Source organism: Castor canadensis, chromosome 10 (assembly GCF_047511655.1).
Source record: "Castor canadensis chromosome 10, mCasCan1.hap1v2, whole genome shotgun sequence".
Classification (NCBI taxonomy): Eukaryota; Metazoa; Chordata; class Mammalia; order Rodentia; family Castoridae; genus Castor; species Castor canadensis.
Genome location: NC_133395.1, coordinates 3,180,923 through 3,208,871, shown reverse-complemented (window position 1 = coordinate 3,208,871; position 27,949 = coordinate 3,180,923). Strand labels below are relative to the sequence as shown.

Genomic DNA, 27,949 nt, shown 5'->3' with positions numbered 1-27,949 from the left:
AAATTAAAAAGTTATCAGAGTATTTCTAGAAGCCTAATATTTACTCTTTGACTCCAAAACCCCAGAATTGGACTCCATACAGAAAGGACATCGTCAAAGCTTCATTCATTTCATAAATAATGTATTTTATTTTATTGCATATGGCTATTAAGGAGGGGAACCATGGTGAGTACAGACTAATACAATACCCTACTCTAGTCCAGTTTCTTCCCGTCCCCAGCAGCGCCACACCGACCCTATATACAGCGTGTACATGGAAGACAGCAGGAAAGTGAAGTCTCTTGTCAGCACAAACTAGCAAGAACTATAGTCAACGTCTTGTCCAGAAACAATGCGTACCCCAAAGGAAAACACTGTTTAATAACTGTTAAAGTATATCTAGCAAAAAATAGTTTAAATTTAAGGTAAGTCAGGCAAAAATATACAAAGACCCGATATACACTGTGAAGTTTTAGCAAACATAGCATTTATACATTTTGGTTCCATTCTGTAAACTAAATTAAAATGTAAATATTGCATATGCTTTTTTTTTCTTTGAAATGTACAGGATAGAGGAAGATTTAGTGTAGCATCGACATTTTATTTTGCTTGTGTTCAGCGGTGAGGGACGTGAGTCACTGGTGTCCTGTCATGACCAAGGGCACGTCACCACCCTGGGATCAGCAGGGTCCACATCCAGCCCCACTGTACCCAGGGGAGCTACGCAGCAAAGACCATCCGCCAATGCCCAGTCCCCAAACTAAAGCTTCAGGAGATTTTCTACATCTTGATAAGGTATGTCATCCACTACAACTGACCTTCAGGCTGACACTGTGACCTTTGCACTGCTGTGATGTGTAATTTCAGGAAAGTAAAACGCTCCGGGGGTCACTTTACATTCAACTTCGTCTTGCAGTATGAATCCGCTAAGAGTTCAGCACGGAAGCAGGAAGACTTTTGCATTGCCATTAAATATAGTTTTAAGACATTGAATTCTTTTGGTCTTCCTCTAAAAAGCCTCATTTTATTAATGCATTATTCTATAGTGATATATCTCTATATATTTATTTATATATATATATATTTCTCCAAAACAAAAACAAAATAACAACAACAAAAAAAACCCAATAGCTCACATCTCCAAGCATTAGGGTGACCTCCACAGGACTATCAGGGAGACAGGCACTGGGGGTGGCGCCTCCTGCCGCATTGGGAGCAGCGAGGTGACGGACATTCTGCTGGCTAGCTCAGCAGCTCCAGGTGACATCAGCCACAATCGCCACAACACTGACATTTTCAGAACACTGAAAACCTAAGACAAGGGGAGTCTTGTCAAGAATAATTTTTGACAAGCAAGACTGTGAGAGACTGGTTTCCTTCTCTTTTCATTTCCCACTAATAGCACAAGGGCTGGAATGGCTTTTTTTTTTTTTCAATCAGTCTCTCCCTCTCTCTCTCTCTCTCTCTCTCTCTCTCTCCTTCTCTCTCTCTCTTCTTTTTGTTTAGGGTAGCCTTATATTAAAGATAATACATTTAAAAAATTAAATCTGCCAAACCAGACCAGCCTTGAATTGTTGGCATGCCTAGGTGAGTTTTTGGTTAAAGAAATACAAGCCCGAGATTCCGGGGAGCAGAGACGTCTGAGCTTGTGGGTAGGAAGAAAGGCTTCTGCGATTTGAAGTACCTACGTGGACATCTACACCGAGATCAAACAAGCCTGTTAAAGGTAAAAAGAGACACCCACCCCCTCCCAGGCCCTCCCCCACTACCCAACATAGTTGATAATTTTTCAAAAGTAGGTTGCTTCAGTTCCATTTACTAATAATTATTATTAATCTGTCTTCATAGTCCAATCCCAGATTTCACTTCTGTAGAGAAACGTCAGTCCCACACTGGGCTCTGTGCGCACGTAAACGTCGCAGGTACCTGGACTGGAATCTGCGTCCCCTTCAGCACTGATGAGGCCTCAGACCTCCCTGGCAACCCTGGAGTAGATATGCAGGAGGTCCTCTGTGCCCAACCACGCAATCAGGCTTTGCCTTGAACTGAGGTAGGACTGTGGTAGTTTTGAGTGTAAGCCAGTAAATACCAGATTTTACCACTTCAGTGGGTGTTGCAGAACCTTTTAGCATGCTGAGGGATACATTTGCTTTGCCAAAACCAAAGTCAGAAGGAAATAAGACACTGGCTACCATTTAAAAGGGCCAATGAAAATGTCCCATTTGCTTGACAATAACCTCTTCAGCTCATTTAGTTAGAAACCAAAACAGAAGTCACCACAAACAGCACAATGAAGAACGCCCCACAGGGACAAGCAAGAGAGGCAGGCCACCTCCCTCTTGCCACGTTGCTTCCTTGTCTGACACAGTTCCCAGACGTCTCAAACTGTAGAGTTGCTCAGATCCGAAAGAAACGAGTAAGCAGCTTTGGGTTGAAAACATGGTGACCCTTGTGGGATCTCCGACGTGCGACCTCGGGGCCACGGAGCCAGGCAGCTTCACTCTGAAAGAGAGAGCAGAGAACTCAAGTGACTCTCGCAAGAGCAGGGCAGGGGCTGCAGCTTGGCTCGAGGCCCTGGACCCTCGCACCTGCGTTTGGGATCTGGGCCGTTTCCACTAAATGAGGCGCTTTGAGAAGCAGTTTGTCACTCTGCTTTCCAGAAACAGGGTTGGCAGGTAAATGCAGCCTCTGTCCTGAAAGCAGGGCTACCAACAAAAGAATGGGGCTCTCCTGCAAGCTGGGAAGGACCCAGCAGCTGCTCTGCCTGACCCCTCCCTGCAGGTCCAAGGCTGACACCTCTCGCTCTTTTGTCACTGCCAGTGCCTTCAAGCACATTTTACTGCTGTGTGCCTGCTTCCACACCACATCGCTTTGCTTTTTTGTTTTTTTTTAAAGCTTCTTGGCTTTTTATTATTATTATTATTATTTATTCTTTATTCACATGTGCATACATTGTTTGGGTCATTTCTCCCCCCTGCCCCCTTCTCCCACCCTCTTCTCCCTTACCCCCTCAGTTCCAGGCAGGTCCTGTTCTGCCTTTATCACTAGTTTTGTTGAAGAAAAGAGACAAGCCTAATAAGGAAGACAAAGCATTTTTGCTAGGTGAGTTAAGGATAGCTATACAGAAATATTCCTAGCACTGCTTTCATGTACACATGTGTTATGACCCATGTTTATTCATCTCTAACTGATCTTTACCCTGGTTCCTGATCCCCTTCTTATGATAACCTCTGTTGCTTTAAGGTTTCTGTATTAGTTCCTCTGGAGTGGGGACATCAAACGCTTTCATGTTTTGGGTTTTCTAACTATTTCTATATCACCCAAATGAGCTTTCCCCTTATCATGTGATCCAAGTCCAACCACATTGCTGCATTTGCCCTAGATCTAAAGCAATCCCACTCCTGGGGATATACCCAAAGAAATACAACAAAGGCCACTCCAGAGGCACCTGCACACCCATGTTTATTGCAGCGCTATTCACAATAGCAAAGTTATGGAAACAGCCAAGATGCCCCAGCACTGACAAATGAATTAAGAAAATGTGGTATCTATACACAATGGAATTTTATGCAGCCATGAAGAAGAACGAAATGTTATCATTCGCTGGTAAATGGATGGAATTGGAGAACATCATTCTGAGTGAGGTCAGCCAAACTCAGAAGACCAAAAATCGTATGTTCCCCCTCATATGCGGACTTTAGATCTAGGGCAAATGCAGCTTCTTGGCTTTTTAATGAAAATGGCACATTGTGAATTTTCATCACTCACCATGAGTGCGAGGAGGTCATGGGTGAGCCCCCTGCTCACACTCTGCTTTAGATAGATTTTTTTCCCTGGTAGCCATATTTACCCAACTGTAACACTAGACACACCCCAAAGCCCCTTAAAATCCTAGCCCTGACTCTTCCCCTCTCTCCCTGGCTTATTTTTTTGTGACTCTAAATCTTTTCTACCCGTCTTGAGTTCAGAGGTCTGATGCCAGCAAGAAAGAGGCTTAGAGCGTGTCCAGAAGCTGAGAGTGAGCGCCTGAAAACCACACCCAACACCAACAGAAGTGATCTTTTTGGGAGGTGCAAAAGCGGAGAAGCAAGGAGAGCTGGGAAGGCACCTTAGCTGGACTCAAGGACCAGGATACAGGGAGCCCTGAGAAACACAGGCACTCAGGAAGAAAACGGAGGGAAGAAAAGGAATGGCTTCAGAAACCTGCAGCCGTTTTTTTGCTTCTTACAGAAAGAAGGCTGCCTCCATGGCATCCAACATGAGCCAGTGGCAAAATCCATGTCACACAGGCTGGCCGGGGTCCTGAACTAGCCTGAGCAAGAAGGGCACCACCCTGGGGCAGGGCAGACACGCAGTCCAGGCCAGGCAGCACTCAGACAACAAAGGCCAGCAGCGGACACACAGCCAAGCATGCACCTGCCCACATCCCCAGCCACTCCTGACTCCTGAAAAAGGGAAAGTCAGGGCTGGAAACCACAGGTGGATACAAAACTAGCAATGTGAGTACACTTGCACCTTTTTGCTTATTTATTTTTAGGGCAAGCTATTAGGCTGGTTCATGTACATTAGGAGAAAATATCTTCCTTCCTCCCTTTTCCTTCCTTCCTTCCTTTCTCCCTCCCACCCCCTTCCTTCCTTCCTTCCTCCCACCCCTTTTCTTCCTTCCTTCTTCCCTCCCTCCCTCCCTTTCACCCCCCTCCTGTCCTTTCTTCCTTCCTTGGAGGTACTGGGCTTTGCTAGGCAGGTGCTTTACCACTTAAGTCATGCCCCCCCAGCCCAAAGAAAATAATTTCTAATGCTACTAATCTGACATCCTCAACCTTAAATATTTAAGCTTCCTCAGGAGAAGATTCCAGCCTACTTTTTTTTTTTTTGCAGTACTGGAGCTTGAATTCAGGGTCTACACCTTGAGCCACTCCACCAGACTTTTTTTTTTTTTTTTGGTGAAGGGTTTTCCGAGATAGGGTCTCATGGACTATTTGCCTGGGCTGACTCTGAACCACAATTCTCGTGAAGGGAGACAGTCTTTGAACTCATCAGATGCAAAGTCAAACAGAACAGAAACCTAGGAAGGGCTGCTCATTCAGTCACAGACCAACACACTCACAGTTCACTCCCAGAGATAGTGCATAGTAAAAACGAAAATCGGGGGTGGGGGGAGGTGGCCCAAACACTGTATACACACATGAGTAAATTAAAAACAAAATTAAATAAAAATGAAAATCACCGAGAGTCACAGCATTTGGATTTTCCACATAATCCCACACTGGACCATGTGGCCTCAGACAGTGCTTTGTAAGAAGCATGTGTCTAGAGTGATGGAGTAGAAATGAGCAACGGCAACAAGAACTTTTAGCAAGGAAAGTCGTGCCATATGACATGTCATGCAGTCCAGCTAGTCACCATCTTCATTCTGCTGCTGCTTGCAACAAATGACATTCCTACTGGAAAGCAGTCCCATGGGCCACAACTCCTCACTCCCTGTGGACCAGCTGCAATTCCACCCCTTCTCTTCCATGTAAGACAGCAGTCAGTACAGTATGCAAGAGTGCCCCCCCACCTTCAATGCTGGGCTCTGCTCCCTGAGAGGAGGGGAGGAGGGGAGGAAGCAAAGAGAAAACAGCCAAGAAACTTATTAAAACAGGTAGAAAGCACCCTTGCAATCCAAGAGTCAAAACACTGAACTGTCACAGCACGAGACAGCTGAGTGCGATAATCACAATCACAGTAGAGAAAACTAGAGTGAGTGTCAGGGCCAGAATATGTCAGCAAATAAATAAGTAAATGTGTTCCAGCAAATAAATCAGGAAGCATTCGACAGAAATTCTGACTCACTGCTGGTTTCATTATGATTTCTCATGAGAATTTGCATTTGTAGGGTTTGACTTCTAGGTCGTATTTCAGTGCTGAGAATCCAGCTGGTGGTGCCAACTCTGCCCATGAAGGGCCTGGTCCTCTGCAGAGAGTCCTACACAGCTCACATCCATGGCTGCTCCCTGACAGCCCCACGGAGCCCACAGAGCCCCATGCAGGCTCCATGGCTCCACAAGGCCAATTCACAGAGCGGGCAGATCCTTCAGCATTGTTAGGAGGGCTACCAACTACCTTTTTTTATGGAAAAAATGAAACCATACAGTTCTTAAGAGTTATATTTTATATTTCTAGTAGCAGAAAAAGTTAAGAATGAGCTAAGCCCTTGGGTGACTTCAAACACATCTGGCAGGCCTAGCTTACTGCCCAGTTTAGACCTTTTATGTTAAACACAGAAGTAGGAGGGGAAATAAACTTCTCAGTTATGGGAGAAATTCCTGGAAAATGAGCCTGATAATTCAGTATCTCTTTGTCTTACTAAAAGCAAAAAGCTCTAAGACTATGGGGGAAAAAAAAGGAGTAAGGTTGGGTGTGATAACAAGTAAACCAGGGATTCTAAGAAAAACGGCTATCAAACTTTAAGTTGGAAAAAAAAAAAAAACCAAAACATTTAAAAGGAAAATATGGATGAATCAGCTCTTTGTGACAATGGGGACAATACTAACCCCAGTTGTGAGAGTTAGACTTTATTTTACAGGAGCTCACTCCTTGCACTGACAATTAAAATCGCTTCAATTTGAATACTTGTTACTAAAGCAATTACCTATCATCAAGTTGTAACTTGTTAATGACACAACCCGAGACAGGATGAGACAATCTCATTTTCTGCTAAGGCTGGGCGAGTAACATGTATCTTTGTCCTTTAGCTCCTGTTTAATCCTTCATCCTAGTCACCTACGACCAGAGCTACGGCCTCCCAAATGGTGAGCTACCTCCCTTCAGATTCCTCTCTCTCCACACCCCATGCCTCGTGCACGGGTGGGACCCTGCCCAGCACACAACCATGGTGGACTCAGGGACATCACACGCCCATTCCTTTTCTGGGTTTGTTTTCTGGGCAAGAACCTCCCAGCCACCTGCAGAGGCCAAGGCAATACCACACAAGAAACGGCACTTTCTTCCTCCAGCCCACACACATCTTAGAGACCAAACGCCTTCTAGTTCACTTGTGGACACTGTCTCCCAGGTTAGGAAGTGCCAGCCTAGGTTACCAGAGGAAGAAGTATGAACGACTGGCTTGCTCAGCACCTCCCAGACTTTCCCTCTGGCTTCCATGGTGGGCGTGGGGAGCATCTCTTGGTCCTGAGATTAAACTTCTATCTCCTACTTTGTACCTAGTTTTGCGATTTTGAAAATGTCATTATGGTCTATGGCCATATCACTGTGAACACGCCTGATCTTGTCTGAAAATGTCACTGTGCATATTTGAGGCTTACAACATGACGCTAGGGGATGCGTACAGTGACCATGATAAGTGGATTAGCACAGTCTTCCACTCAGTTACATTTCGATGACAAGAGCAGCTAAAGCCGACCTGTTTAACAAAAATCCCTGATACAGTTTTTTACCTCTAGCCCTGCAGACGTGGTCATCCTGTGTTCCTCACTTTGTGCTCTCTCTCCTCTTTCCACCTCCTACCCACCCGTGGTAACCAGTGTTCTTCTCCGTCTCTATTGTAGAGTTGAATTTTTTGTTTTAAGAATCTACATAGAAGCAAGCTTATGCAACAGTGTTCTTGCATTGGCTCTTTATAAAACTGTCCTCAGAAGACATGCCTGGTACCTTACTGTTTGATCCTGTTTAGTAAAGAACACTTGGTCACCTATGCCTGCTCTGGAGTCCCCGTTCCTCCTGACACTGAGTCTGACCATGCCTCTCTGACCTTCCCATCCCCAGCAACTCACACAACGCTTATTAGGTCTTAGTGAAGCTGAGCTGAACTAAATTGTAACGAAAACCCCACGCGGTCAATGCCATTGCTTGTAGGTAGGAAGGCTGAACATAACTGTCTAAAGGAAAACAAAACTTGAGGTCAGTCGGAGACTCAGAAGCAAAGGAAACCTTTTCCACTGTAAGGCAGAGGTCAAGAAAAACAGGTCAAGAATGACATGGTAAGGCAGAGGTCAAGAATGATATTGTAAGGCAGAGGTCAAGAAAAACAGTCAAACCCACTGCCTGCAAGTAGTTGTGTTCAAACACAGCCACATTCACTCACTTACACAGGGCTGCTTCTGCCTTGAACACAGTGGCAATTTGTCAAAATAACTCCGTATACTTCCATCTGTGTTAGACCTGAGAATAAAATTACATGCCAGCCTCTGTTCCTCAGAAATGCAGTGCTGTACACTGAACCCACACCATCCTGCCACAGACCCCACCGAAGAGGAGGAAGCAAGCCATAGGATCATATCTGAAGCAACACTCTTGGAATTAGTGAATTAGTGTCCCTCACCCACGGCTCGTCTGCCTGGAGTATGCTCAGCACAGAAGTCCTGAGCACATGTGGTGATTACCAAGTACACCCTACACTGCAAGCTTTGCTTCACAGGAGCAAAGGTGCACACATCAGATCTGCAAGTCGTAAACCATCCAGATCTTTCCTCTTGCTTGGGTCATTTGGAAAAGTGATTATTAGGCCCCATGTTCTGCTCTGATAAGAATATTCGAGGCGAGCAACAGAAATCTGTATTAAAATTATAAATGTCCTATAAGCCATGTAGTCATTTCCTCAGATTAGACATTTTTGTATGCATGACTTATACTGACATAAATAATATTTTGTGTTCACTATAAAAATGTTTATACCTGAAGTTATAAAACCTTACTTTACATTTTTCCTGTGAAATTGAGGAAACGTGGAATAAGTTTTCAGAACAGACCCATCTCCAAATGGCCCGTTCTTATGTATTATTTCAACAGGACCATTCTTTCCTTAGGACATTAAACACTCTAGGCAGATTCCCTTCCACTCTGCCATGCATCAACATAGAACAGGACTGCAGCTTTATCTCCTCCAGGAAGCCCTCCTGCGCATGAGCAGTAAAAGCCACCTGGAGAGTCAAGGTAGAAATGCAGCCCTGCTCAGGAGCTCAAGCACACCCTTCCCCTGGCCCAGGTGCACTGTGCATCCCAGTCACCTGCCTCGCACACAGGCAGCTGCTTCCTGGGAGTACCAGCAACTCTGTGCAACCATTCTTCCTCCTTAAAACCACACACCTTTCCATGGCTCAACCACGTGCCTGTGTGGAAGAGTCCACCTGGGCTGACCCTGGGATCCCTCCACTGGCCAGATGATACGTCAGCCACACCTGAGTGGCTCCCACCTAAGAAAATGGGTACCTTCTCTCCCCTTCCCTGAATTCCCCAGTGGGATCACAGTGAAACTCCCAAATGAGATTTTCTGTATAAAGCACAATTACAACAAGCAAAATACACCTGGACTCATCTTGCACCCAGAAGGATGCACATGCTGCTAGCATGACTCACGCTCCGTGGCCTGGTTCCCCTCGCTTCTTTGCGCACCTTCAAGTGATGTCTGCGTGCAACCACACGTTCAGTTCTGAACTACAAAGGCTTCCTAAGACCAGGCGGCCCTGAGCTGCCAAGGAAAGCTGGCTCCGCCCACAGCTCCTGGAGCCACCCGCCACATCTAAGCACACCTGCTGTCATGGTGCTATCCTCCTTCCAAACTCCAGCTCAAATGACATCACCAACAGATGCAAAACCACCCACGGATGCACAAAACCAGTGGTCAACAGGCCTCAGCACAGAAGGAGCTCCTTTTCATTGAGTAAAAGTGGAGCGGAAAGAGAGTTGTATTGGGTGGTTCTAGGCCATTGAGAGATCTGAAAGGCAAGGAGCACACTGGGTGCTCTCTGTGACAAGGTGCTAAGGGAGCATACACACACTAGCAAGCAGGGCTCCATCTGGGCCCAGCGGGTGGGGACAGCAGGCAGCTCTTGTGTCTCTCCGGTTCATACAGAACAGGCACTAAACTCTGGCTGGCACCTCAACTCCTCTGCAAAGATGTATCACATCCAAAAGAAAAACTGTTTGGAATTCCTCATTGTCAGGAATGAGGAGTAAAAAGCCATGCCTCCACCACCATGTGAAGTTCACTCACTGTAAAGGCAGCACCAGGCCTCTTGGGGGGACTCTGCTCCTGTGCTTCTCTTCCCTGACCCCTCCAGCCCCAGGCTGCTGAGCCACAGTCCACCCACCTTGGCTCTGCTCACCAAACTTCAAGTGACCAACAGTGGTTCAAATGGTTCTCAAGCCATACTCAGTTGCTACTATGCCCTTTCAGCCAAGTGCCACAGCAATTGTATGTCACCCAAGACCCCAAATCATAGCACACTGGCAGAAGGATGGCTTTGGCCTTGGCAGAACCTCCAACAGCAAGGATCCTGGGGTCATTTGATGCTCGTGGTCTTGGAGGAGCACACACCAGGGTACCCAGGCCCAGGATGCCTGGCTCAGACCCTTGGCCTGGGGTTCTCCAGAGGCTTCTGGGGACACTCAATGAGCAGGCTTGCTTAGGAGGGTTCAGTGGGGTGCAATGACTTGTCCAGGGCACCTGCCCCTGCCACTCAGGCACAGGGACAGAGGTTTCAGGCCATGCAGACCAGACTGCAGGCTAGCTCCCACCTAGCACTCTTCACTGTCAGGAGGAAGCAGTCAAGGGACAAAAGCCAGCAGCAGTGAGATGCAATTCCTGGGCTGCCAGAGGTTTGCAGAGGGGGGTATGCTCCTAACTTACAAGGAGAACACATCTCAGGGGAAAAGAGGGTGAGCTGTGAAGAAGTTAAACGGTCCCATCTCTCAGCTTCTCAGAGCTGTGCATGAGTCCTGTGAGACGAGAACAGATCAAGAGGGATAAGACACATGGGAGACACGAGGTGTACCCTCTGACCATCACCCCGGCAAACCCAAGATAAGAGTCAGGATAACCCAGCAGTGTATGACACCCATCAAGTGCATCCTACACATTCTGAACTTGACACTGCTTCCCTGGAGACTCCACCGGGAAGTCATCACCTTGTGATACCCAGTCTCCATGAAACTATGAAAAATATTTTGTATGTCCTCGACTACTTAGAGAGCAACGGATTACTTCATAACTTCCACTTGAAAGGAATCACCACCCATAAGTTCAAACACTGACAGATGCTTCTCTGCGACAGTTCATGTAGAATACCTTTTAAAAACACGACTTAGAAAAGCTAAGTCACATTGAGCCTAAATTCTAAAGGAAGACTGAAGACTGCAGCTTGCTTGTAAAATCATTCAAGCAGTGAGCAGTTGCCTGGTGCTGGCTGGAGACTGTTAAATTGTGCTCTGCACAGGGACAGATGGACCTGACCCAGGCTCCTCCCACGCCACAGTGACCTCCAGCCACCACACCTCCAGCTCTAAACTCACCTAGCAGCACTTCACCAGAATTCCCAGGAATGTGCCATTTTCCATTTTGGTTTGCAGATTGCTGCTGGATGGTATCTACTTGGTTTATACACCCACACTGAGCAGCCCCTGGGCAAGGCAAGTGTTCTGAGCCAAAGGCAGCCCTCGATGGCCCAGGGAGTGCCTTGTTGCTTAGGAGACATGGAATCAGGCACCACTGGACCCTCCCGAGACACAGACTCCACAGCCCAGGACCAGTTTGTCCAAAACCCAGAGCCAAGCAACACAGCCAGGCAGACACAGGGCTTAGTCTAGGGATAACAAGAGCCCACACTGCAAGAGGTGCTGAGGACTGAGTACCACTTTTAGACACTCTGTAAGGTGCTGTGCCAACACCAGCTTCTGTAATAAAGCTAGCACCTCATTCCATGACTGAACGCAGGTGCTTATCTTGCAAAGTTTCCCTCTGGTCCCCCACCTCAGGGACATGTCAGTGTCCTATTTCCACTAGAAGACTTTTAGGTGTTTCAAACGGTATGCAGTAATTCTGACAAAGGGATTCAGAAATGGACAAACACCTTGCCAAGTACAAAACGCCAACAGCTACCACAACCATGATGACGAATCAGATGGCTCTAGCACACAAGTTCTAAAATGTTCTACAGAGTCTCCAGGGAGACTCCTTTCCCTTGATGTCATTATACATGAACTGAACTCTGTCACTTAGCTCACCAGGCCTATGTGCTTGGCCCTTCTATCCTCCCTCATCTCACCTGCTCCTCTCCCTGAGTCGCTCTCTGGCAGACATACTGCTCTCCTAGGATGCTGGGACATGCCAGGCAATCTCCTGCCCCCAGACCTGTGCACTGCTACCTCTCCTCTTTGCCTGAGTAGACTCTCTCCCCAAATATCGACAAGACTTGCCTTTTCAGGATTCTGGGTTCAAATGCCATCCTCCTCCTCTCTTCTTCCCTACTTTGTAGGCAGAGCACAGTGTGCCCTGAACACACCTCAAATTAACTTTCAGAGGCAGACAGCTTACTGAAGATGCAGTACCTTCTGTTTTTCTTTTTAGCTTGAAAAACAACATTTCTTTCTAGCCTCTATTTTAGTATTGGCTCAAAGGAAGACATGTTTAAGGTAGTCCATGTGTAACAACTGGAATGACAAAACATTAAAATTTAGCAATTAAAGGACCTCTGACCTTTCCACCCACTGCCTCCCAGGTTTCTACCTCCCCTAGGTCAATAATGAAGTTCCTTTCATTTGGGGGTTTGTTTGTTTGTTCTGGAAAGAACCATAAAAGACAGTGCAAGGTAAGCACAATGGGAAACCCACCTGAAGCTAACTGCTATGTCAGTCTGAGCAGCCAGAGACACAAGGTCCCTCACTACTCCCCTCCAACTGCAAGGCAGGGATGGCCCCCGCATGGGTCACAGGTCTCTGACTCCGTGTACACTTCCTGAACTGGCTCTGGGCTGCCTTCATGCTCAGAGAAAACACAGAGCCACTTGGACATTACCAGGGCAATGTCTTGAGGGGTAAGATTTAGCAAACAGGATTCTATGAAATGTTTTATAGATTAAAAAAAAAGGAAATAAAACCTAGCTAAATGTTTACATTTCCACTAAAGGACCCAGCTATATACCCGGGTAGGAGCGTAAAGGGCAAGGTCAGGGCAAGGACTTACAGCCCAGGAGACTCCACGTGGGAGAGGACATCACACACCAAACAGCCCCAGGTGTCTGGATGCCACCATTTGCCACAAAGACAAAAAAAGGATGGGATGGTCCCAGGCCAGGCTGCAGTCAGCCGGTGGAGAGCAAGCTGATGGCCGGGATGCAGGAGAGCAGAGCATTCAGACCTGGCTTCTCACAAATAGCTCCCAGCTGGAGAACGGGTACCATGACAGATAGCTTGGGAGGACCCTGCCCAGCAGGGCCAGCCCAGCCCAAGCATCCTGCAGGGTGGCACCTGTGAGGCTCAGAGCATCTCTGAAAGCACAGAAAGTAGCTCTGCGGGGGTGCTGTCCACACAGACAGCTCGTGTTCTTTCTCCTGTGTCCCCACACCATCTACACCTGTGCTGGTACACAGGACTCTGGAAATGAACTGGTGGCTTAAGATAGCTACTGTCTACCATGTTCCACCTGCTGTGGGTGGCTGAGGACAGGACTTCTGAGCACCCAGGTTATACAGATGAGCTCAGGAGTCAGAGAAGAGGGCTCACAGAAGGAGTGCTCTAGGAACTTAACTAAGTTCCCCATGCGGGGAAAATGTGGGTCCTGTATCACACGCTTAGCTAGCTCCAAATGAGCTGGGACCGCAGATAAACCAGCGTTGTCAGAAAACAAACTGCAGAGAGGCGTATGAAGGAAGCTGAAGCAAGGGCGCTGTTCTACATCAGCCTTCAAGTTCTAGCAGGATCCCACATACCAAAATGTCATTGTATGTGGAAGCTGTCTAACCTTTAAAAAGAAACTCCCATTTTAAAAGCTTGTCAAAATAAACTCTCAAGAGCATTTGCAAATTCATTAATGTTTATATTTATGAAGCGTCTGTGTGGTTTTTGTATCTAGTATTTCATCCAGTTCATTACGAGTTTTTTTTAATTAAATTTTTTTTTTGGCCTACTCTACCAGCTACATTCCAGTTGGTTTTCTGAAATTAACTGCAGTGAAAATAACGTCCACTCCCAGCCTCAGAATATCTGGAGGGAGGACGAAAGCCCATGCAGCTATGCACTCAAGACTCTCCATAAGCAAGCACACCGCCCTGCAGTGGAGCAGCACATTTGTAGGATGTCCACTTGACAACGTGACAAAAAGTTCTTTGTACGATTTTCTCCAAACTCATTTGGCAGATGTGACTGGAAGGGTTGTACGGGTGGCTGGCGGATTTGTTCTGTTTCAGCAGCACATGTCAAGTGTCATTTTAGGTCACTTTCATGCATGAAGACAGAAAAAATGAACGCTTACTATCGTATCAGAATAAAATAGAAGCAGCTATCTTTAAAAAGGCATCCAAGGTACCATTTAAGAAAGTGACTCCTAGACCCTCCATGTCTGCACATTTCTGTCTTTTGGGCAGCTCTGGAGCCCTGTGAAGTTCGCACTGTGACCAGGGTCCTAGCACCTCCTTTTCTGACCTCTTCAAGCAAAAACAAGCTGCTCGACACACTCTAATCCAAGCCCTGATTAACCTTGCTTACTGCTCAGGGTTCCCACAGTACTGCTTGCACAGCTCGCAAATTTAGTGTGGATGTCTTGGCCAATTTCCAAGACTTTTCTCCCTGCTTCCCAGCTTTTCCCATTTACCTATCGGGATAGCCAAAGTCCTGAAGGGAGAGGCAAGCAGACAACTTGGGGGGAGAGGCTGATTGTCCAAAGGTGGCCTAACTCAGGGGACAGATCTGGTGGCTCCTTTCACACCTGGGAACACACCCAACAAAGTGCCCAACAACCCCATGATGCAAGACAGGATATTCTGAACTTGACTTTCTCCATCACCTGCGAGGTGAGAGAGGTTTTCTGGCCACCTTCACCCCTGATTGGAAGGCCACCCCATTTCATTTGTCCCATGGGAGTCTCCCGCCATCAACAGCTCTGGGCAGCAATGCTGAGTGGCTCATGACAGCAGGCGGTGGCCCTGGGCTGCCATGTAGCTAGGAAGGAAGAGTACTCTAGGATGGCTTTGGAGGGGACTGACAGCCAAGGTCAACAAAACACTCAGCCTCCCAGAGTACCAGCCACATCCACATATTGCACTTTAACTATGGGGCTCTTAGGAATTTTTATGTGTTTACTTAAGTATTCTTATTGAAATGGGGTTACAGTCACATCTTTAGAAAGATGGTGACATCTGTCCAATTAAATTTGTATGGCGCTCATGTCTTCATGTAAAAAACGATTTTTCCCAGAATTAAAAAAATAAATAAAAAAGACCTTAAGAACAATAGAGGCCCCAGTGAAGGGCTGGGCTCCTCAGAAGACAGCCACCCAGTCACAACTGATGGGTTATACTCCTTGGTCCTGAGGCAAAGTCTAAATTGGTTAGTTTTCAAATAGTCGCCATTAAATAGGTGAACGACTCATTTCTTAGGAAACGGCTAATGGACTCCCAGCATAAGGAGCAGTGAGTGACGTCCACTTATAGGACAAATGCCTGGCAAGGACAAGCCACATGGTGGCTGCTGAATCATGGCTGCAGCGGGACAGGGCCTGTCCACAAACAGCAAAGACTCCAGTCCTGCCACATGGCCTAGGCCTTCAGATTTCAACCACCCCAAGGATTTCCTCTCTTTTTTCACAAGTATGTGATCCTGCATATTCGCAATGCTCCTGTCTGCCTCTTCACCCCACTCTGCGGTGAACGGCCACCGGCCACCTTCCCGGGGTGGTCAACATGCTGCCCTGCTAGGCACCTTCCTCTCTATTTCCGGCTTCCAGGGAGTCTTTTGGGCCGTGGATGAAGCAGTTTCCCAGCTGCTCTCTGGAAAGGGGACACCACTGCTGCGCGCAGCCGGCTGTCCAAAGGGAGCAGGCTGTGGCCTGGAGACAGGGAGCCACAGTCACACTGATCCATCTGAGACCTGCCACCCTCCATGCTTCTTCCCAACTGCTCTCCTCTAATGAAATCCCTGACCTTGACTACGACACCAACTGCCCGGGTCTCTGTTTTCACAGCCTTAAAATAAGTAAGGTACATTATGTCAGCGCTTCCGACTATGTGCCCTCAAATGCCCTGGTGTTGATTTTTTATTTGTTTGCTTTTTTTTTTTTCTGATTATCACCATGACGCTGAGGTGAAAGGGTATCAGTGTCTGATTATCATCATGATGCTGAGGTGAAAGGAGGAGATCTTATCAAATGCAGTCTGCTTTGCTAAAATTTATTTTAAAACAGCTAGAGGGAGAAAAGGTTTCCATTCATAGAACACAAGAGGTCTGGGAGCAAGGCCTGATCCCACAACACATGACCCATCAGCGACTTGACTGTGAACTCTAAGATTCACTGGCAAAACAAGAGTGTTGAAAGAAAGGGCAAATCTCAAGCTCGCCACACTGGTAGCCATAAAACCGGTTAAACAAACAAACAAACAAACAAAGGGCTTTCCCACAATGCTCCCTCTTCTTCCTTAACTGTCCAATCTGACTCTGAACTAATAATGTAGGGAAGAAAGCAAGAGGGAAATTATCACCCAGTGTAATAAAAAACAAGATGTTAGCTGGAGTCGCCTAAGGCAGAGCCCACGATACACAGCCTTAATGGAACTGTGGCACTGCACTTTCCTTGTGGACAACAAGCATAATGAGCCTGGGCTAGGGACCCAGGAACCTGACACCACTCCTCCTTCTGGCTCAGTGACCTTGGGCAGGTCACTGCACAGACCTCCCTGCGCAGGTTCTTTCTTCCCCCAAATGGGGATGGAACTGGCTCTGCCTGCATCTCAAGGTTTATTGGAACACTGCATGACCCTGTATGTTTGAAAATGTCCCCAGACTATGATGTGAAGAAAAACACCTTTTGAATTTACCCAGTTCTTTGCTCCATGCAACTATCTTTCCATATCTATCAAAGTAATGGTTATAATTTTCATTACATCCAACTTCAACAGCATTCTTTCAAATCCATACCAAGTTTGGGTTTGTTAGTAACATACCTTGATGGCAAAAGATGGCCTGACTGAAGACCAGAGTGCACAGGGAAATTAGTACGTCGCATTCACAAATGTTAAATGCTGTGCACTAATCCCACGGAAAAACACAAGTCATTCTTGACATAAAGTATAGGCTTTAAGTAACAAAGGCATACGTCAGAACACCTTGCTTTATATAAGTTTTGAAAAACTCAAGATTTAATGTAGCATAATAATTCACACACGGATATGTACCAATTCCACATAAATAAGATTCAACAGCTTATTTATAATTGTGCTTAAGGTTACTGTGTAAAATTTTAAAATGATCACAAAACATCATTAGTACCTGAGTTTCAATTATGAAGAAAAAAATGCCTCTTAGAGCAATGTTATGACACAATACGCATGCACACACACGTCCCAGACATTTATTTCTGGAAAACCTGATATTCTTTAAAATAAATATTAAAAGACTCAGTATTTACACAATATGATGCCTGTAACCACTTATCTTTAAGGTACACTGCAGATCAAAATATTTGACTAAATAGCCCAAATTTCAATAACAGCACAAGACGTGGGAAACAGCTTATAAATCTCATGTATACAAATATCACATAGTGTATAAAGTACAGCAAAGATTAAGGGCATATCCACCTGCTTATTTTACAGTGTCTTTGGACAAGTAAACATGCTTCTATGCAAATGGAGTATATTTCTGGACTAACAGAAAAGAAAACAGAACTACTGCCTGGCTGTTTTATCACTCACACACACAGTCTGTTAAGTTTTGACCCAATTCCATTTCAGCAGTCTAATGTAGCAAATTCAATCAAGCACTGAGACTGCCAGCCTGAGAAGCATGCCGCACTGTTGCTCCTGGAGCAAACGTACCCCATCTCTAGCCCAAGTTTCTTCTGTGCAGATTGCCCCAGTGTGTGGTCAGCCTGTCTCCTGGTCACCTTCCTGAAAGACACCGAATAGCCAGTGGCTCTCCCCGACCTCAGTATTTCCTACTTTACCAGTTCTCTCCAGAACCAAACTGGCATTGAACCCTGCCTACACCACCCACCTCACCAATCCAAGTCATCCTGGCTGTGTTGAGAACACACTAAACCAAACCAAATTAATACAGTGTGTCCTTCACACATGGACACTTCTTCATAGAACCCATGGCCTGATAAATAACATCATCTTTTAGCCAGTAATTTTAGAGATTAGGAAAATGTAGTGTGTTGATTAAAATGTCTTGTCCATCTTCTACAGAAACATGCTCTCTCCTCATGCCTGTCCAACTTCCCCTTCCAGAGCCCCTCAGTGCGGGGCTGGCAGGGGTTGGGGCTCCGTTTTCCTGAGTGTTTCCCCTCTCTACTTGGCAACCAGATAAAAGAGTAAAGTTACATTTTCCCTTAAGTTTCTAGGGTGACATGGGAACACTGGATTCTGTGCTACCCCAAAAAACAAAACAAAATTAAAAAAAAACACCTTTCCACTTGCCAGATCTGATACCCAAAGTTACCTGGCTCTTGGCGCTGTGCTTGTAAAGAAAATGCATGAGTGGAAATCTTAAGAGAAAAGCCATTATTTCCTTGCTGTGCTAAAACTTCTCTTCACACAAAGAGCTTCAGTATAATACTGATACTGCTAAAGAAAACAGCGCTATCTATTAAAATTCCTCTTTGGGGTGAAGAACAAAAGAATCAAACATTTTCTTACTCTATTTTGACAACCAAACAGCTCAGAGCTACAAATCACAGCCTCAGCAGGGAGCCTGCAAAGTAAGGCAGCCAGAAGCAAATCCCAGAAGAGCGATGGACACCACAGGGGCAGAGCCAGGCCCTCCCATCTTCCTATGTCCCGTATAAGCGCCATGTTTACAAAATGACTTTTGTGATTATAGTCTCACCCTGTCAATAGCTCTCCATACATGAACAAATCAGCAAAGCAATTCAAAGCTCACTCTAAGTCAGGAGTCAGATGTTTTCCTTAATTGTTACTCTACTATGTAGCAGAAAACACAACTTTGTTACTTTTGTTAAATTTCCTATGAACAAATCTTTTGTTTTGTTTTGCTAGCAATGGAAGTGGAACCCAGAGCAGCTCACACGCAAAGCACTCACTCTACCACTAAGTGACACCCCCTGCCCCATGAAGAAATCTTGAACCAAAGGAGTAGGAAGCTGGTTCTTGTTCCAGGAGACAGTGCACTTAGCAAAGAGGCAGTGGTCTTAACCAGGCACTGGCCGTATTTGAGACCACCGACAGAACAGCTTGGTATGTTTTTGTATGTTCCTTAAGAGAACCCGCTTACAAAAGTGCCTTTCCCGTGTGTATCCACACTTTCAAAGTGGTAAGTATCTGGAGAGTGACTGCACTTCCTTTAGAGGGACTTAGAACAGACTCAATGCTTATGAGCTCCTTTGAGTCCCAGTGACCTTGTGACAGCAAGGACAGCACTGGAATTGAGGCAGGCTAACGTAGGGACTTTAGAAAAAATACTACATCTTAGATTAACCAAGCTCTGGTCCAAGGACCGCCCTCACCTGGCTGGGGACCACCACGCCCCTCCCCACTCATTGATGATTGGATGGGAATCACCTAGCTCCCTTTCCCATAGGTTAGCATGGGTTTTAATCACACCTGAAGAGGGGGCACACTCAGCTTCCAGCTGCCACCTGAGCCCCACCATGCTTTCCTCTGTATTTCCCTTCCCTAACTTTTATTTACATCCATGTGTCCTGTGATGGATTCTTCCCCACTGGACACAAAGAATTTGGAAGGCTTCTGATCACAGACTGCACCAGCGCCATTAACAGAATCACCCCATTTCACAGACAGAACGCCCAGAGCCACAGAGCCACTCAAGATTAGCAACCAGAAACCTGGCTTCCTGACTCCAGGCTTCCTCCTCTGAAGCACTATTTTTGTAAAGGTTTCTCTTTCAATAAAGGAATCAGAGCGAATCACGTGACTTTCATTCAGGAAAGCCTGTGTGTTTTCCTTAGCACCTCAGCTGTCTCTTCCTGCAAGGAGGGTGGGAGCCACCCTGCACAGCTCTGTCTCATCCTGACAAGGGCTATGACTCGGACAGAGTCACGGGCACCACACGGAGAGCAAGCAAGGCTGGTGTGGCATCTAGGAATCCCACTGGATTTCTGAATACATACAAATTCTTTGCTTTAAGACTTTGAGAGGCAATACTTTTTGGACATAGATTATGATTCTACTGGACCTCTCTTATCCCAGAATCTTATACTGAGTGGACAGTCCTTTTATCATCCCAAATTTAAAGGCAGATGCTTTTCCAAGTTCTTACCTAACCTGCTTCTTCCATCCATAAATACCAATGTTAGAATAAAAACCCCACGGGGGAGGAAAATTAAAATTACTTATCTTAGTGAATATACCAATTTATAATCCTCACGTAAAATAAATTATAAAAAGTAGTTTTCAAACACAATAAATTCAATAATGTATTTCCAATTTCCAAACAACAGCAAAATCCTAACAGATTGGCCAGATCTTTCTATATGCTCACACAAAACACATCACAAATCACCCTCCCTCGCCCCCAAATAAAATACAGAATTTGGACTTGCTCTGAACTACGTATGCACGCGTGAGCACACACATACACACACCCCTGAGGTATACTAGCTTTTTAATCGGCTCTGTTTAATCCCCACCCCTTTCTCAATCCTACTATAGCTAACTATCAAACACTGCTGAAACTTCAGTCTGTTACCACTCATGCAAACACTAAACATCACCCAACTTGCCCCAAACTGTTCTTCTTCCACCTCACTAATGAGCTCGTCCTATATGGAACACCAGCTGCTCTGTATGGAGCCACAGACCCTTTGCTGAGCTGGGGCAGAGCAGGCGGCTGCCAGGAAGTGTGTTTGCTATTTCATCTTCAAAGAAATGGTCAAGACTGAGTTCTATAAGTGATTCTCCCACAGGACAGTCACCTACTGTGAACTTTAAATCTGTGAGCATCACAAACAAGTTTCTACCTACATGTGCGAGCTGCGGAAGAGAGGGCGTGCATTCTGAGTTTCTAAATGTTCCTTTCTGGCTCAACAGACCCCATCCTGCTGTTCTCTGGTCAAGTCAATTTACTAGAAATCCAATTTAGTGGATGTGTCTTTTTTTTAAAACGTGGTTTTGACACAACTGCGCAAACTGCAGTTATCTACTTTTCTTTAAAATAGCTCTTTTCCTTTTTAGAAAAGTGTTTACCATGATACCCACAGACCTTGGAAAAACAACCAAAACGACCTCTTTATTCAATAACCACGGAGCCTACAACTGCTGCTTAGTTTCAGAATCCTGGATTCCGTAGGTGGAAAGCGATTTCATACTTGTGGAAAACGTGAAGTGAGACCTCTAAATCGGGCATACAAACTCATCAGGCTCAGAACTCTCTCACTAGTCCGCAAGGGACATTTGTCACACATACAAATAGGGTTTATGAATGCAGTGATTTCATCAGAGAGGCTGAGTCTTCTCAGGTAATGCAGGTTGGGCTCCAGCCCACGCCAGGCAGGAGAACCCACTCCTGGCCCCACCTCAGGACTACAGGTTCAACCCATGCCCTCTACCAGGGGCAGGGAAGGTGTTCCAGTCTCAAGCTGTACTTCTAGTCAGAATCAGAGTTGGACAAAAAGTAGTTTTCACACTCACTTTTGTGTATACTCACGTGGGCACACCGAACTGTGTGTGTGCGCGTGAATGTGTGCGTATGCGTGTGCCTCCTTCCCACTAAGTCACGTTCTGCTGCTGTGTTTACATGCTCTGTGGCCTAGACAGCAGGCAGTCCTTTGAGTCTCTGGCACTCCAGCAATCTTTATTGTTTAACACAACTCTAAGCAAAGTGACCTTCAGCGGAGTCACTGTGTATGACACATATTCTGACAACCTCTAGCTGATGTAATTAGATGCTTCTGATAATTCACTGACTTTTCACTTTCTAGTCTACAGTTTTAATAAAAAAAGAAATACCTTTGCCTCTACTACATTTGGAGGGCAGGGTACTCACCCTACAGCTATACTTTTAAATCACACAGTTTCAAGTGTTCTGCAAAACATACCAGATTTAGAAGGCATTAATCTGGTCTGCTTGCTTTAACAACAAAAGGCATATGTGTGCACCTGCAAGTCTAACCCTCAAGACTGGTGACCTTAGGCCAGCACCAGTCACAGCTTCTGATAACACTACTTGCTACTGGTGCCCACAGTCTGTCCTGCTAGCAATGCCACAAAGCAGCACTCTAGCCACGCCTGGCTCTCCCTCCTGCCCCATCCACTGTCTGAGACAGCCAGAAGGCCCCAGCAGCCCAGGGCAAGCACATCTCTGTGCTCATGGGTATTTGATGAGATGGGAGAGCAGCACTGCGCACCCTCATGTCGAGGGTATTGAAAAGACCTGTGTTTCTGTCTTTTCCTCGTTTTCCTTAAAGCACTGATTCTGTAACGTGGCTGTACTTTAAAACCACCTGGGCAGTATGGAGAAACGCCAGGTCCTGGACTCTGCCCAGCCCATGACTTACTTTAATGGGCCTGGATTTCTCAAACCACCCCAGATGAATGTCATCTGGTGTCCCACAAGCAGCAGCAACACAGCAAAACATAAGGACTTAAGGAAATGCCCGTTGTGTGGTACACACTTGTAAGACCAGCACTTAGCAGGGCTGAGGCAGGGGGTTCTTGAATTTGAGGCCAGCCTGGGCTACACAGAGATACTCTGTCTCAATCACCCAACAAACAAAACACCCAAAAAAGAAATATCCATTCTGGGCTCAGAGCCATGGGGTTTAACTGCCCAGTGTCTGTGGTGCAGCACACCTGCCAGGTGACAAGCAGATGTGCTCAGATGAGAACCACCACTGCTGGGCTGCTTAAGCAACACTGCCATTTCACCCCTAAGGGAACCATCATGTCATGAATGAACAAGCTCCTACAGTTCGTGTGCAAACTTGGGATGGTTGTAACTACTCCCTTGAGAAGCCACTAAAACCAAGGCACACTTCCTGAAGGATTCTCAGGTAAATTTTTATACATCTTGAGGCTGGTCACTCGGGCATCTTCAGACTTTGGGGGTGCCCTGGGACCCAGCCTCCAGCACAGGAAGAGGGAGCAGCTGGTGCCTTTAGGTCCCCAAACTATCCAGATCTGGACTCGCTTCACAGTCTGCCTCTGGTGTGGCTAATCTAGAGAACTTTCAGCACACCAAGAGATAGGACGAAGGGTCACAGGACACAAGAAAGGAGATGAACCTGAAACAAGGTCAAAGTTTCCCTCCCACGGGAAGGCGTCAATTCAACCCAAAGGCCATCTGAATGTTCCTGACAAGCTCTTTAGGGAAAGAGGGGGATGTGGAAGCCAAAAGCAACAAGTCTGAGCCAGCATGACAGCATTTAGGTCAAGGAACCCAGGAGGGACGAGAGAAGCCCAGAGGGTTTACACCACCCCCCAGCCTCCTTCCTTCTACAACCTCAAGGTCAAAGGGCCTCACCTTTCACAACTGTGGCCTCCTTCAGGTGATGCGACAGGAAGTCAATGCTGGCGTAGGTGCTGGCAGAGGGCAGGGCACCGGGGCCCGGACCCCCACAGCCCACACTGGTGCTGCTGCCCCCCACAGCGCTGAGGAGACCCCCCAGGCTACGGGTCCGGCCCCAGGAGCTCTTGTCTCCTGGCTGTGGGTGCTGGGGCTGAGGTTGGGGCAAGAGCCCAGGCTCATCCCTCACATCGATAGCGATGTAGTTGAGGCTGTTTTGGAAACCCGAGGAGATCTCTCTTCGCATGGGAGACCCACCAGGCTGACCTGGGGTCCAAGGCCGTGCCTGTGGTGGCAGGGGCCCAGGGAGCGGGGGCTGCACCTGTCCTGGGGACGTGGGTGGCTCGTCACCTCCTCCAAGGCCCCCTCCTAGAATGCTGCTGCAACCGCCCTCACTGCTTTTCCTGAGAGACACGTTTTCCACAGAGGCTGAGCTGTGGCGCTTAGGGTTGTGAGCAAAGGACGGGGACACAGGAGTGACTGTGGTGGTGGAGGAGAAGGTCTCTGAGCTGTGACGGCGGCGGCCCCCCTGCGGGTCTGCCCGGATGACTTTGGCCCCCCGGTGGGGATCGGGGGGCTGACTGGCCTGCAAGAAGGCCTCAACTCCAGACACCTGATCCATCAGACTCAGCCTCTTCAGGCCCGATGTGGGGCTGGTCACTCGGGCACCTTCGGACTTTGGGGGTGCCGTAATGGGTTGTGGCGGGGTGGCAGCCACACCAAAGGCCATTTCGGTGTAGTCACCATTGTCCCCAGGTTCAGAGGACTTCGAGGAAGTAGCACTGGGGCCCTGGGAGGTGGCAGCGGCAGATGCTGGAGGCAGGCGGTACAGCTCCCCTGGGGGGGGTGGGGGCTGCTGTAGAGAGGACGGGGAGGCAGAGGGACGAGGGGGCAGTGGTGGATAGGGGGAGGAGACATCAGGGGAAAGAAGGGCATCCAGAGAGCCCATGGGGTCCCCGCTGCGGGTGCCAGGCTTGGGGGACTTGGGGGAGCTGAAGTCCAGGTTCATGTAGTCAGAGAGTGGGGAGCGCTGCCGGCTGTCACTGCTTGTGCCCGGGGTGCCTGAGCCCAGGGATGAGGCTGGGCTGCTAGCAGACAGCAGTGAAGAGGACGAGGCCGCTGATGCCAGCAGCGGAGGGGCAGGCGGTGACAGCTGGGTTCCTGCCTCGCCAAAGTCTATGTTGATGTACTCGCCAGGGCTCTTGGGTTCTGGGGGCAGTGGGTTCTCGAGCATGCTGGGCAGGGTCTGCAACCCCTCTAAGGACAAGCGTGTGGGTCGCACTGCCCGGCAGCGATGGCTCAGGAAGCCATCTGGGCGGCCACCTCCGCCACCTGGCCTCATAGGTGAAGGTACTGCTGGATGATAAGACTGAATGTGGTTGCCTCCACCAGCCCCAAAGCTGCTGGCCAACTGGGAAGTCCCTGGGGTAGACTGAGTCTCAGGCCTCTCCTCTTCCAGGATCCGCCCCACGGGGGAGCTCATGAGCACGTACTGGTCGCCGTCCCCACTGCAGGTGTAGGAAGCCTTGTAGGAGCGGGGGAGGGAGCTGTAGCAGTACCCTGGGACACCTTTGAGCACCTCCTCCCCACCATGCAAGGCTGCCGAGAAGAAGTCGGGTGGGGTGCCAGCAGTGCCCGCCTCACTGGGGGACATGTTGAGGTAGTCCCCATTGGGAAGCAGCTTTGAGTCGGTGTTCTCCACGGACAGCTTGGATCCACACCACATGCGCATGTACCCACTGTCCTCTGGGGAGCTCTCTGCCGGGGAGCTGGCCTTGTAGCCGGCCCCATTCACTGGGAAGGTCCTGCCAGCTGCAGAGGGGGGCGCTGGCACTGCTGCTCCTGTGGGGGGCAAGGCAGCTGCGGGACCAGCTCTGGGCTGCAGGATCTGTTTGGGGGCAGACACGCTGGTGGGGCTCATGGGCATGTAATCGTCGCTTTTGCAGCCGCTGGCGCTGGCACCCATGAGGGCTGCGCCAGGGGTCATGGGCATGTAGCCATCATCTGCCCCCAGGTTGCTGCTGGAGCTCCTGTGAGACCCAATCTCGATATCCCCATAGTCCTCGGGATAGGGGTGATAGGCCACTTTGGGGGAGGAGGTGGGGAATGACGGGCAGAGGCGGCCTGAGCTGCCTGAGAAGGTGGCCCGCATTAGGGTGTACTCATCCAGGGAGGCAGAGGAGGGCTGGGGCACCGGCCGCTGCCGGGCAGGTGTGGTCAGCGAGTAAGTCCTCTTTCTCAGCCCTCTATCCAAGTCCGGGGCCCCATCTCCAGAGACTCTGCGGTAGGGGCGGCCACAGTGGGTCAGGGGCCTGTCCATGGTCATGTACCCATACAGCTCGCCCCCGCTGCCATCCCTGGCAGGGGGCGTCTCCGCGATGGACTCGGGCGTGTTACTCCTGTGGCCGCAGAAGGCCCTCAGGTCGCCAGGGCTGGAGCCGTACTCGTCCAGCGACATGAAGCCGGGGTCGCTGGGGGAACCGGAGGCAGAGGCGCTGCCGCTGGAGGGGCGCTGAGCTGGGGGGTGGTGCAATGGGTGCGGCAGGTGCGGGTGCGGGCCTGGGGGCAGCGGGTAGGAGCCTGAGCCGTGCCCGCTGCTGGACGACAGGCTGCCGGGGCTGGTGGCGGCCGGGGGTGAGTGCGCCACCGGCATGGACATGGAGCGACTGTGTTGCAGAGCGCCCCCTGCCGGTGCCAGCGTCACTTTGCTCGCGCGGCCACCGCAGCCGCCGCTCAGGGTGTGCGAGCGGCTCAGGGGCGCGCGCACCGGCCCGGGACTCAGGGGGCTCCCGGCCACCGACACTGGCCTGCCGACCGCTGTCCCGGTCCCTGCCGCCGTGCCGCCATCGCCCTCGCTGGCCGTGCGAACGCGGCAGGAGCTGCACTTGGCGGCCGGCGGGGTGGCAGCCAGGCTGTCGGTGCGTGAGCGCCGCACCAGGCCTGTCTGGCTAGGGGGCAGGTTGACCAGGTGGTGGTGACGGCGCGCGCCGGGGACGCTGATGGGGTGGGTGGCCGAAGACCCGGACGACTGGCTCTTACTGCGCGGCCGGAACTCGAAGAGCTCCTTGAGCGCCTTCATGGCCTCCAGGATGGTCTCGTGGATGTTCTGCGCCACCACCGAGTCGTCGGCCTGCATCCACAGCTCGCCGGGGCCTGTGACGGCCGAGCGGCCCACCTCGATGAAGAAGAAGCTGTCTGAGTGGCCGCAGCGGCGGATGTTCATGAGCTGCAGCGTCACCGACGGCTGCTCGCAGTTGAGCTTCACGAAGCCGATGGTGCGCGCCGACAGGCACAGGCGGTACACGCCCGTCAGGTTCTTGCTCTGGCCCAAGCCCTTGGGCTTCAGGTTCACCTGCCACACCTCGCGGTAGGCGGCCGTGGCGGGTGCCACGAGCCCATAGCTGTCATCGGCCGCCGCGGCGCCGGCAGAGCCGCCCAGGGCGCCCGGCAGGGAGGCGCTGCAGGACGCGGAGCTGGCCGCGTCGCCAGCGCTCGCGCGGCCCTCGCTGACCAGGTCGGTGAGAGCGCGGTACCAGCCCTCCTGCTCCTGCTCGTTCTCGGCCGCCACCGCGAAGTACTCGTCCTTAGTGTAGAGGGCGATGAGGTACTTGTGCTTGGCGTCGGCTCGCTTGTTGATGTTCAGACAGCAGTCAAGCGCGATCACCCGCTTCGGGGCGCCCGCCTTGCTCCGCCACTTCTTCTCGCTCTCGTAGTACTCGAGCCGCGGCGGCTGCGGCGCCGACCCCCCGCCCGCTGTCGCCTCGTCGCCGCCCGCGCCGGGCCCGCGCAGCACGAAGAAGCGCTTGTGGCCGTGCTTCTGCTTGCGCAGGTAGCCGCACTTGCGCACGCTGTGGTTGTTGTTGTTGTTATTGTTGTTGAGGTTCGGGCCGTCGCCGCCCGCCGGCCCAGGGGGCCCATTCAGCGGCGGGCTCGCCATCGCGGGCGATTCAGGCCGCGCCACCCGGCCCGGCGCGGAGGGGCGCGGGCGGGGGCAGCTCCCTGCCACCCGTCGCCCGGCCGCCCGCCCAAGCGCGCGTCCCTCGGGCCCAGGAGGTGGGGAAGGTCCGAGGAGGCCCGTCCGGCTCGGTGGCTCGGTGGCGCAGCGCCCTCCGCGCTCCGCGGTTCCCGAGGATGCCCGGAGCGGGCGGTGGTTGTCCCCTGGCCCGGCTGCCCGCGACCGCCGCCTCCCAGGCTCTCGGGCGGCGCCTGGGGACTCGCTGGCTGGGCCGAGAGTCGGGGTCCCCGAGCCGCGGGGCCGAGCCTAAGGTGCGCGCGGCCGCACCAGGGCTGCCGCGGTGCCGCGCTCCAGAAAGCCGGGGTGCTCCCGGACACTCGGGGTCCGCGCCGCCGCCGCCGCCGCCGCCGGGGCTGCTGCTTTTGCTGCTGCTGCTGCTGCTGCTGCCAACGGCGACCTGGGCTCGTCGCGGTCCCCGCCGCACAGTGAGTAACACATCGCGCACCGAGTGACTGAACTAAGAAGAGCAAAACAACATGTGACTTG

The 27,949-nt window shown here is 49.8% G+C and overlaps 1 protein-coding gene across 1 annotated transcript; it reads right to left on the bottom strand.

Moving 5' to 3' along the window:
• Positions 1–104: 104 nt before the first annotated feature.
• Positions 105–27,949, bottom strand: Irs2 (insulin receptor substrate 2). Its single transcript, XM_020186321.2, has 2 exons — positions 23,407–27,949; positions 105–2,481 (listed from the first exon to the last, which is right to left on the bottom strand). Exons 1-2 carry the CDS (start codon positions 27,383–27,385, stop codon positions 2,477–2,479), a joined length of 3,984 nt encoding a protein of 1,327 aa, XP_020041910.1. The 5' UTR covers positions 27,386–27,949; the 3' UTR covers positions 105–2,476.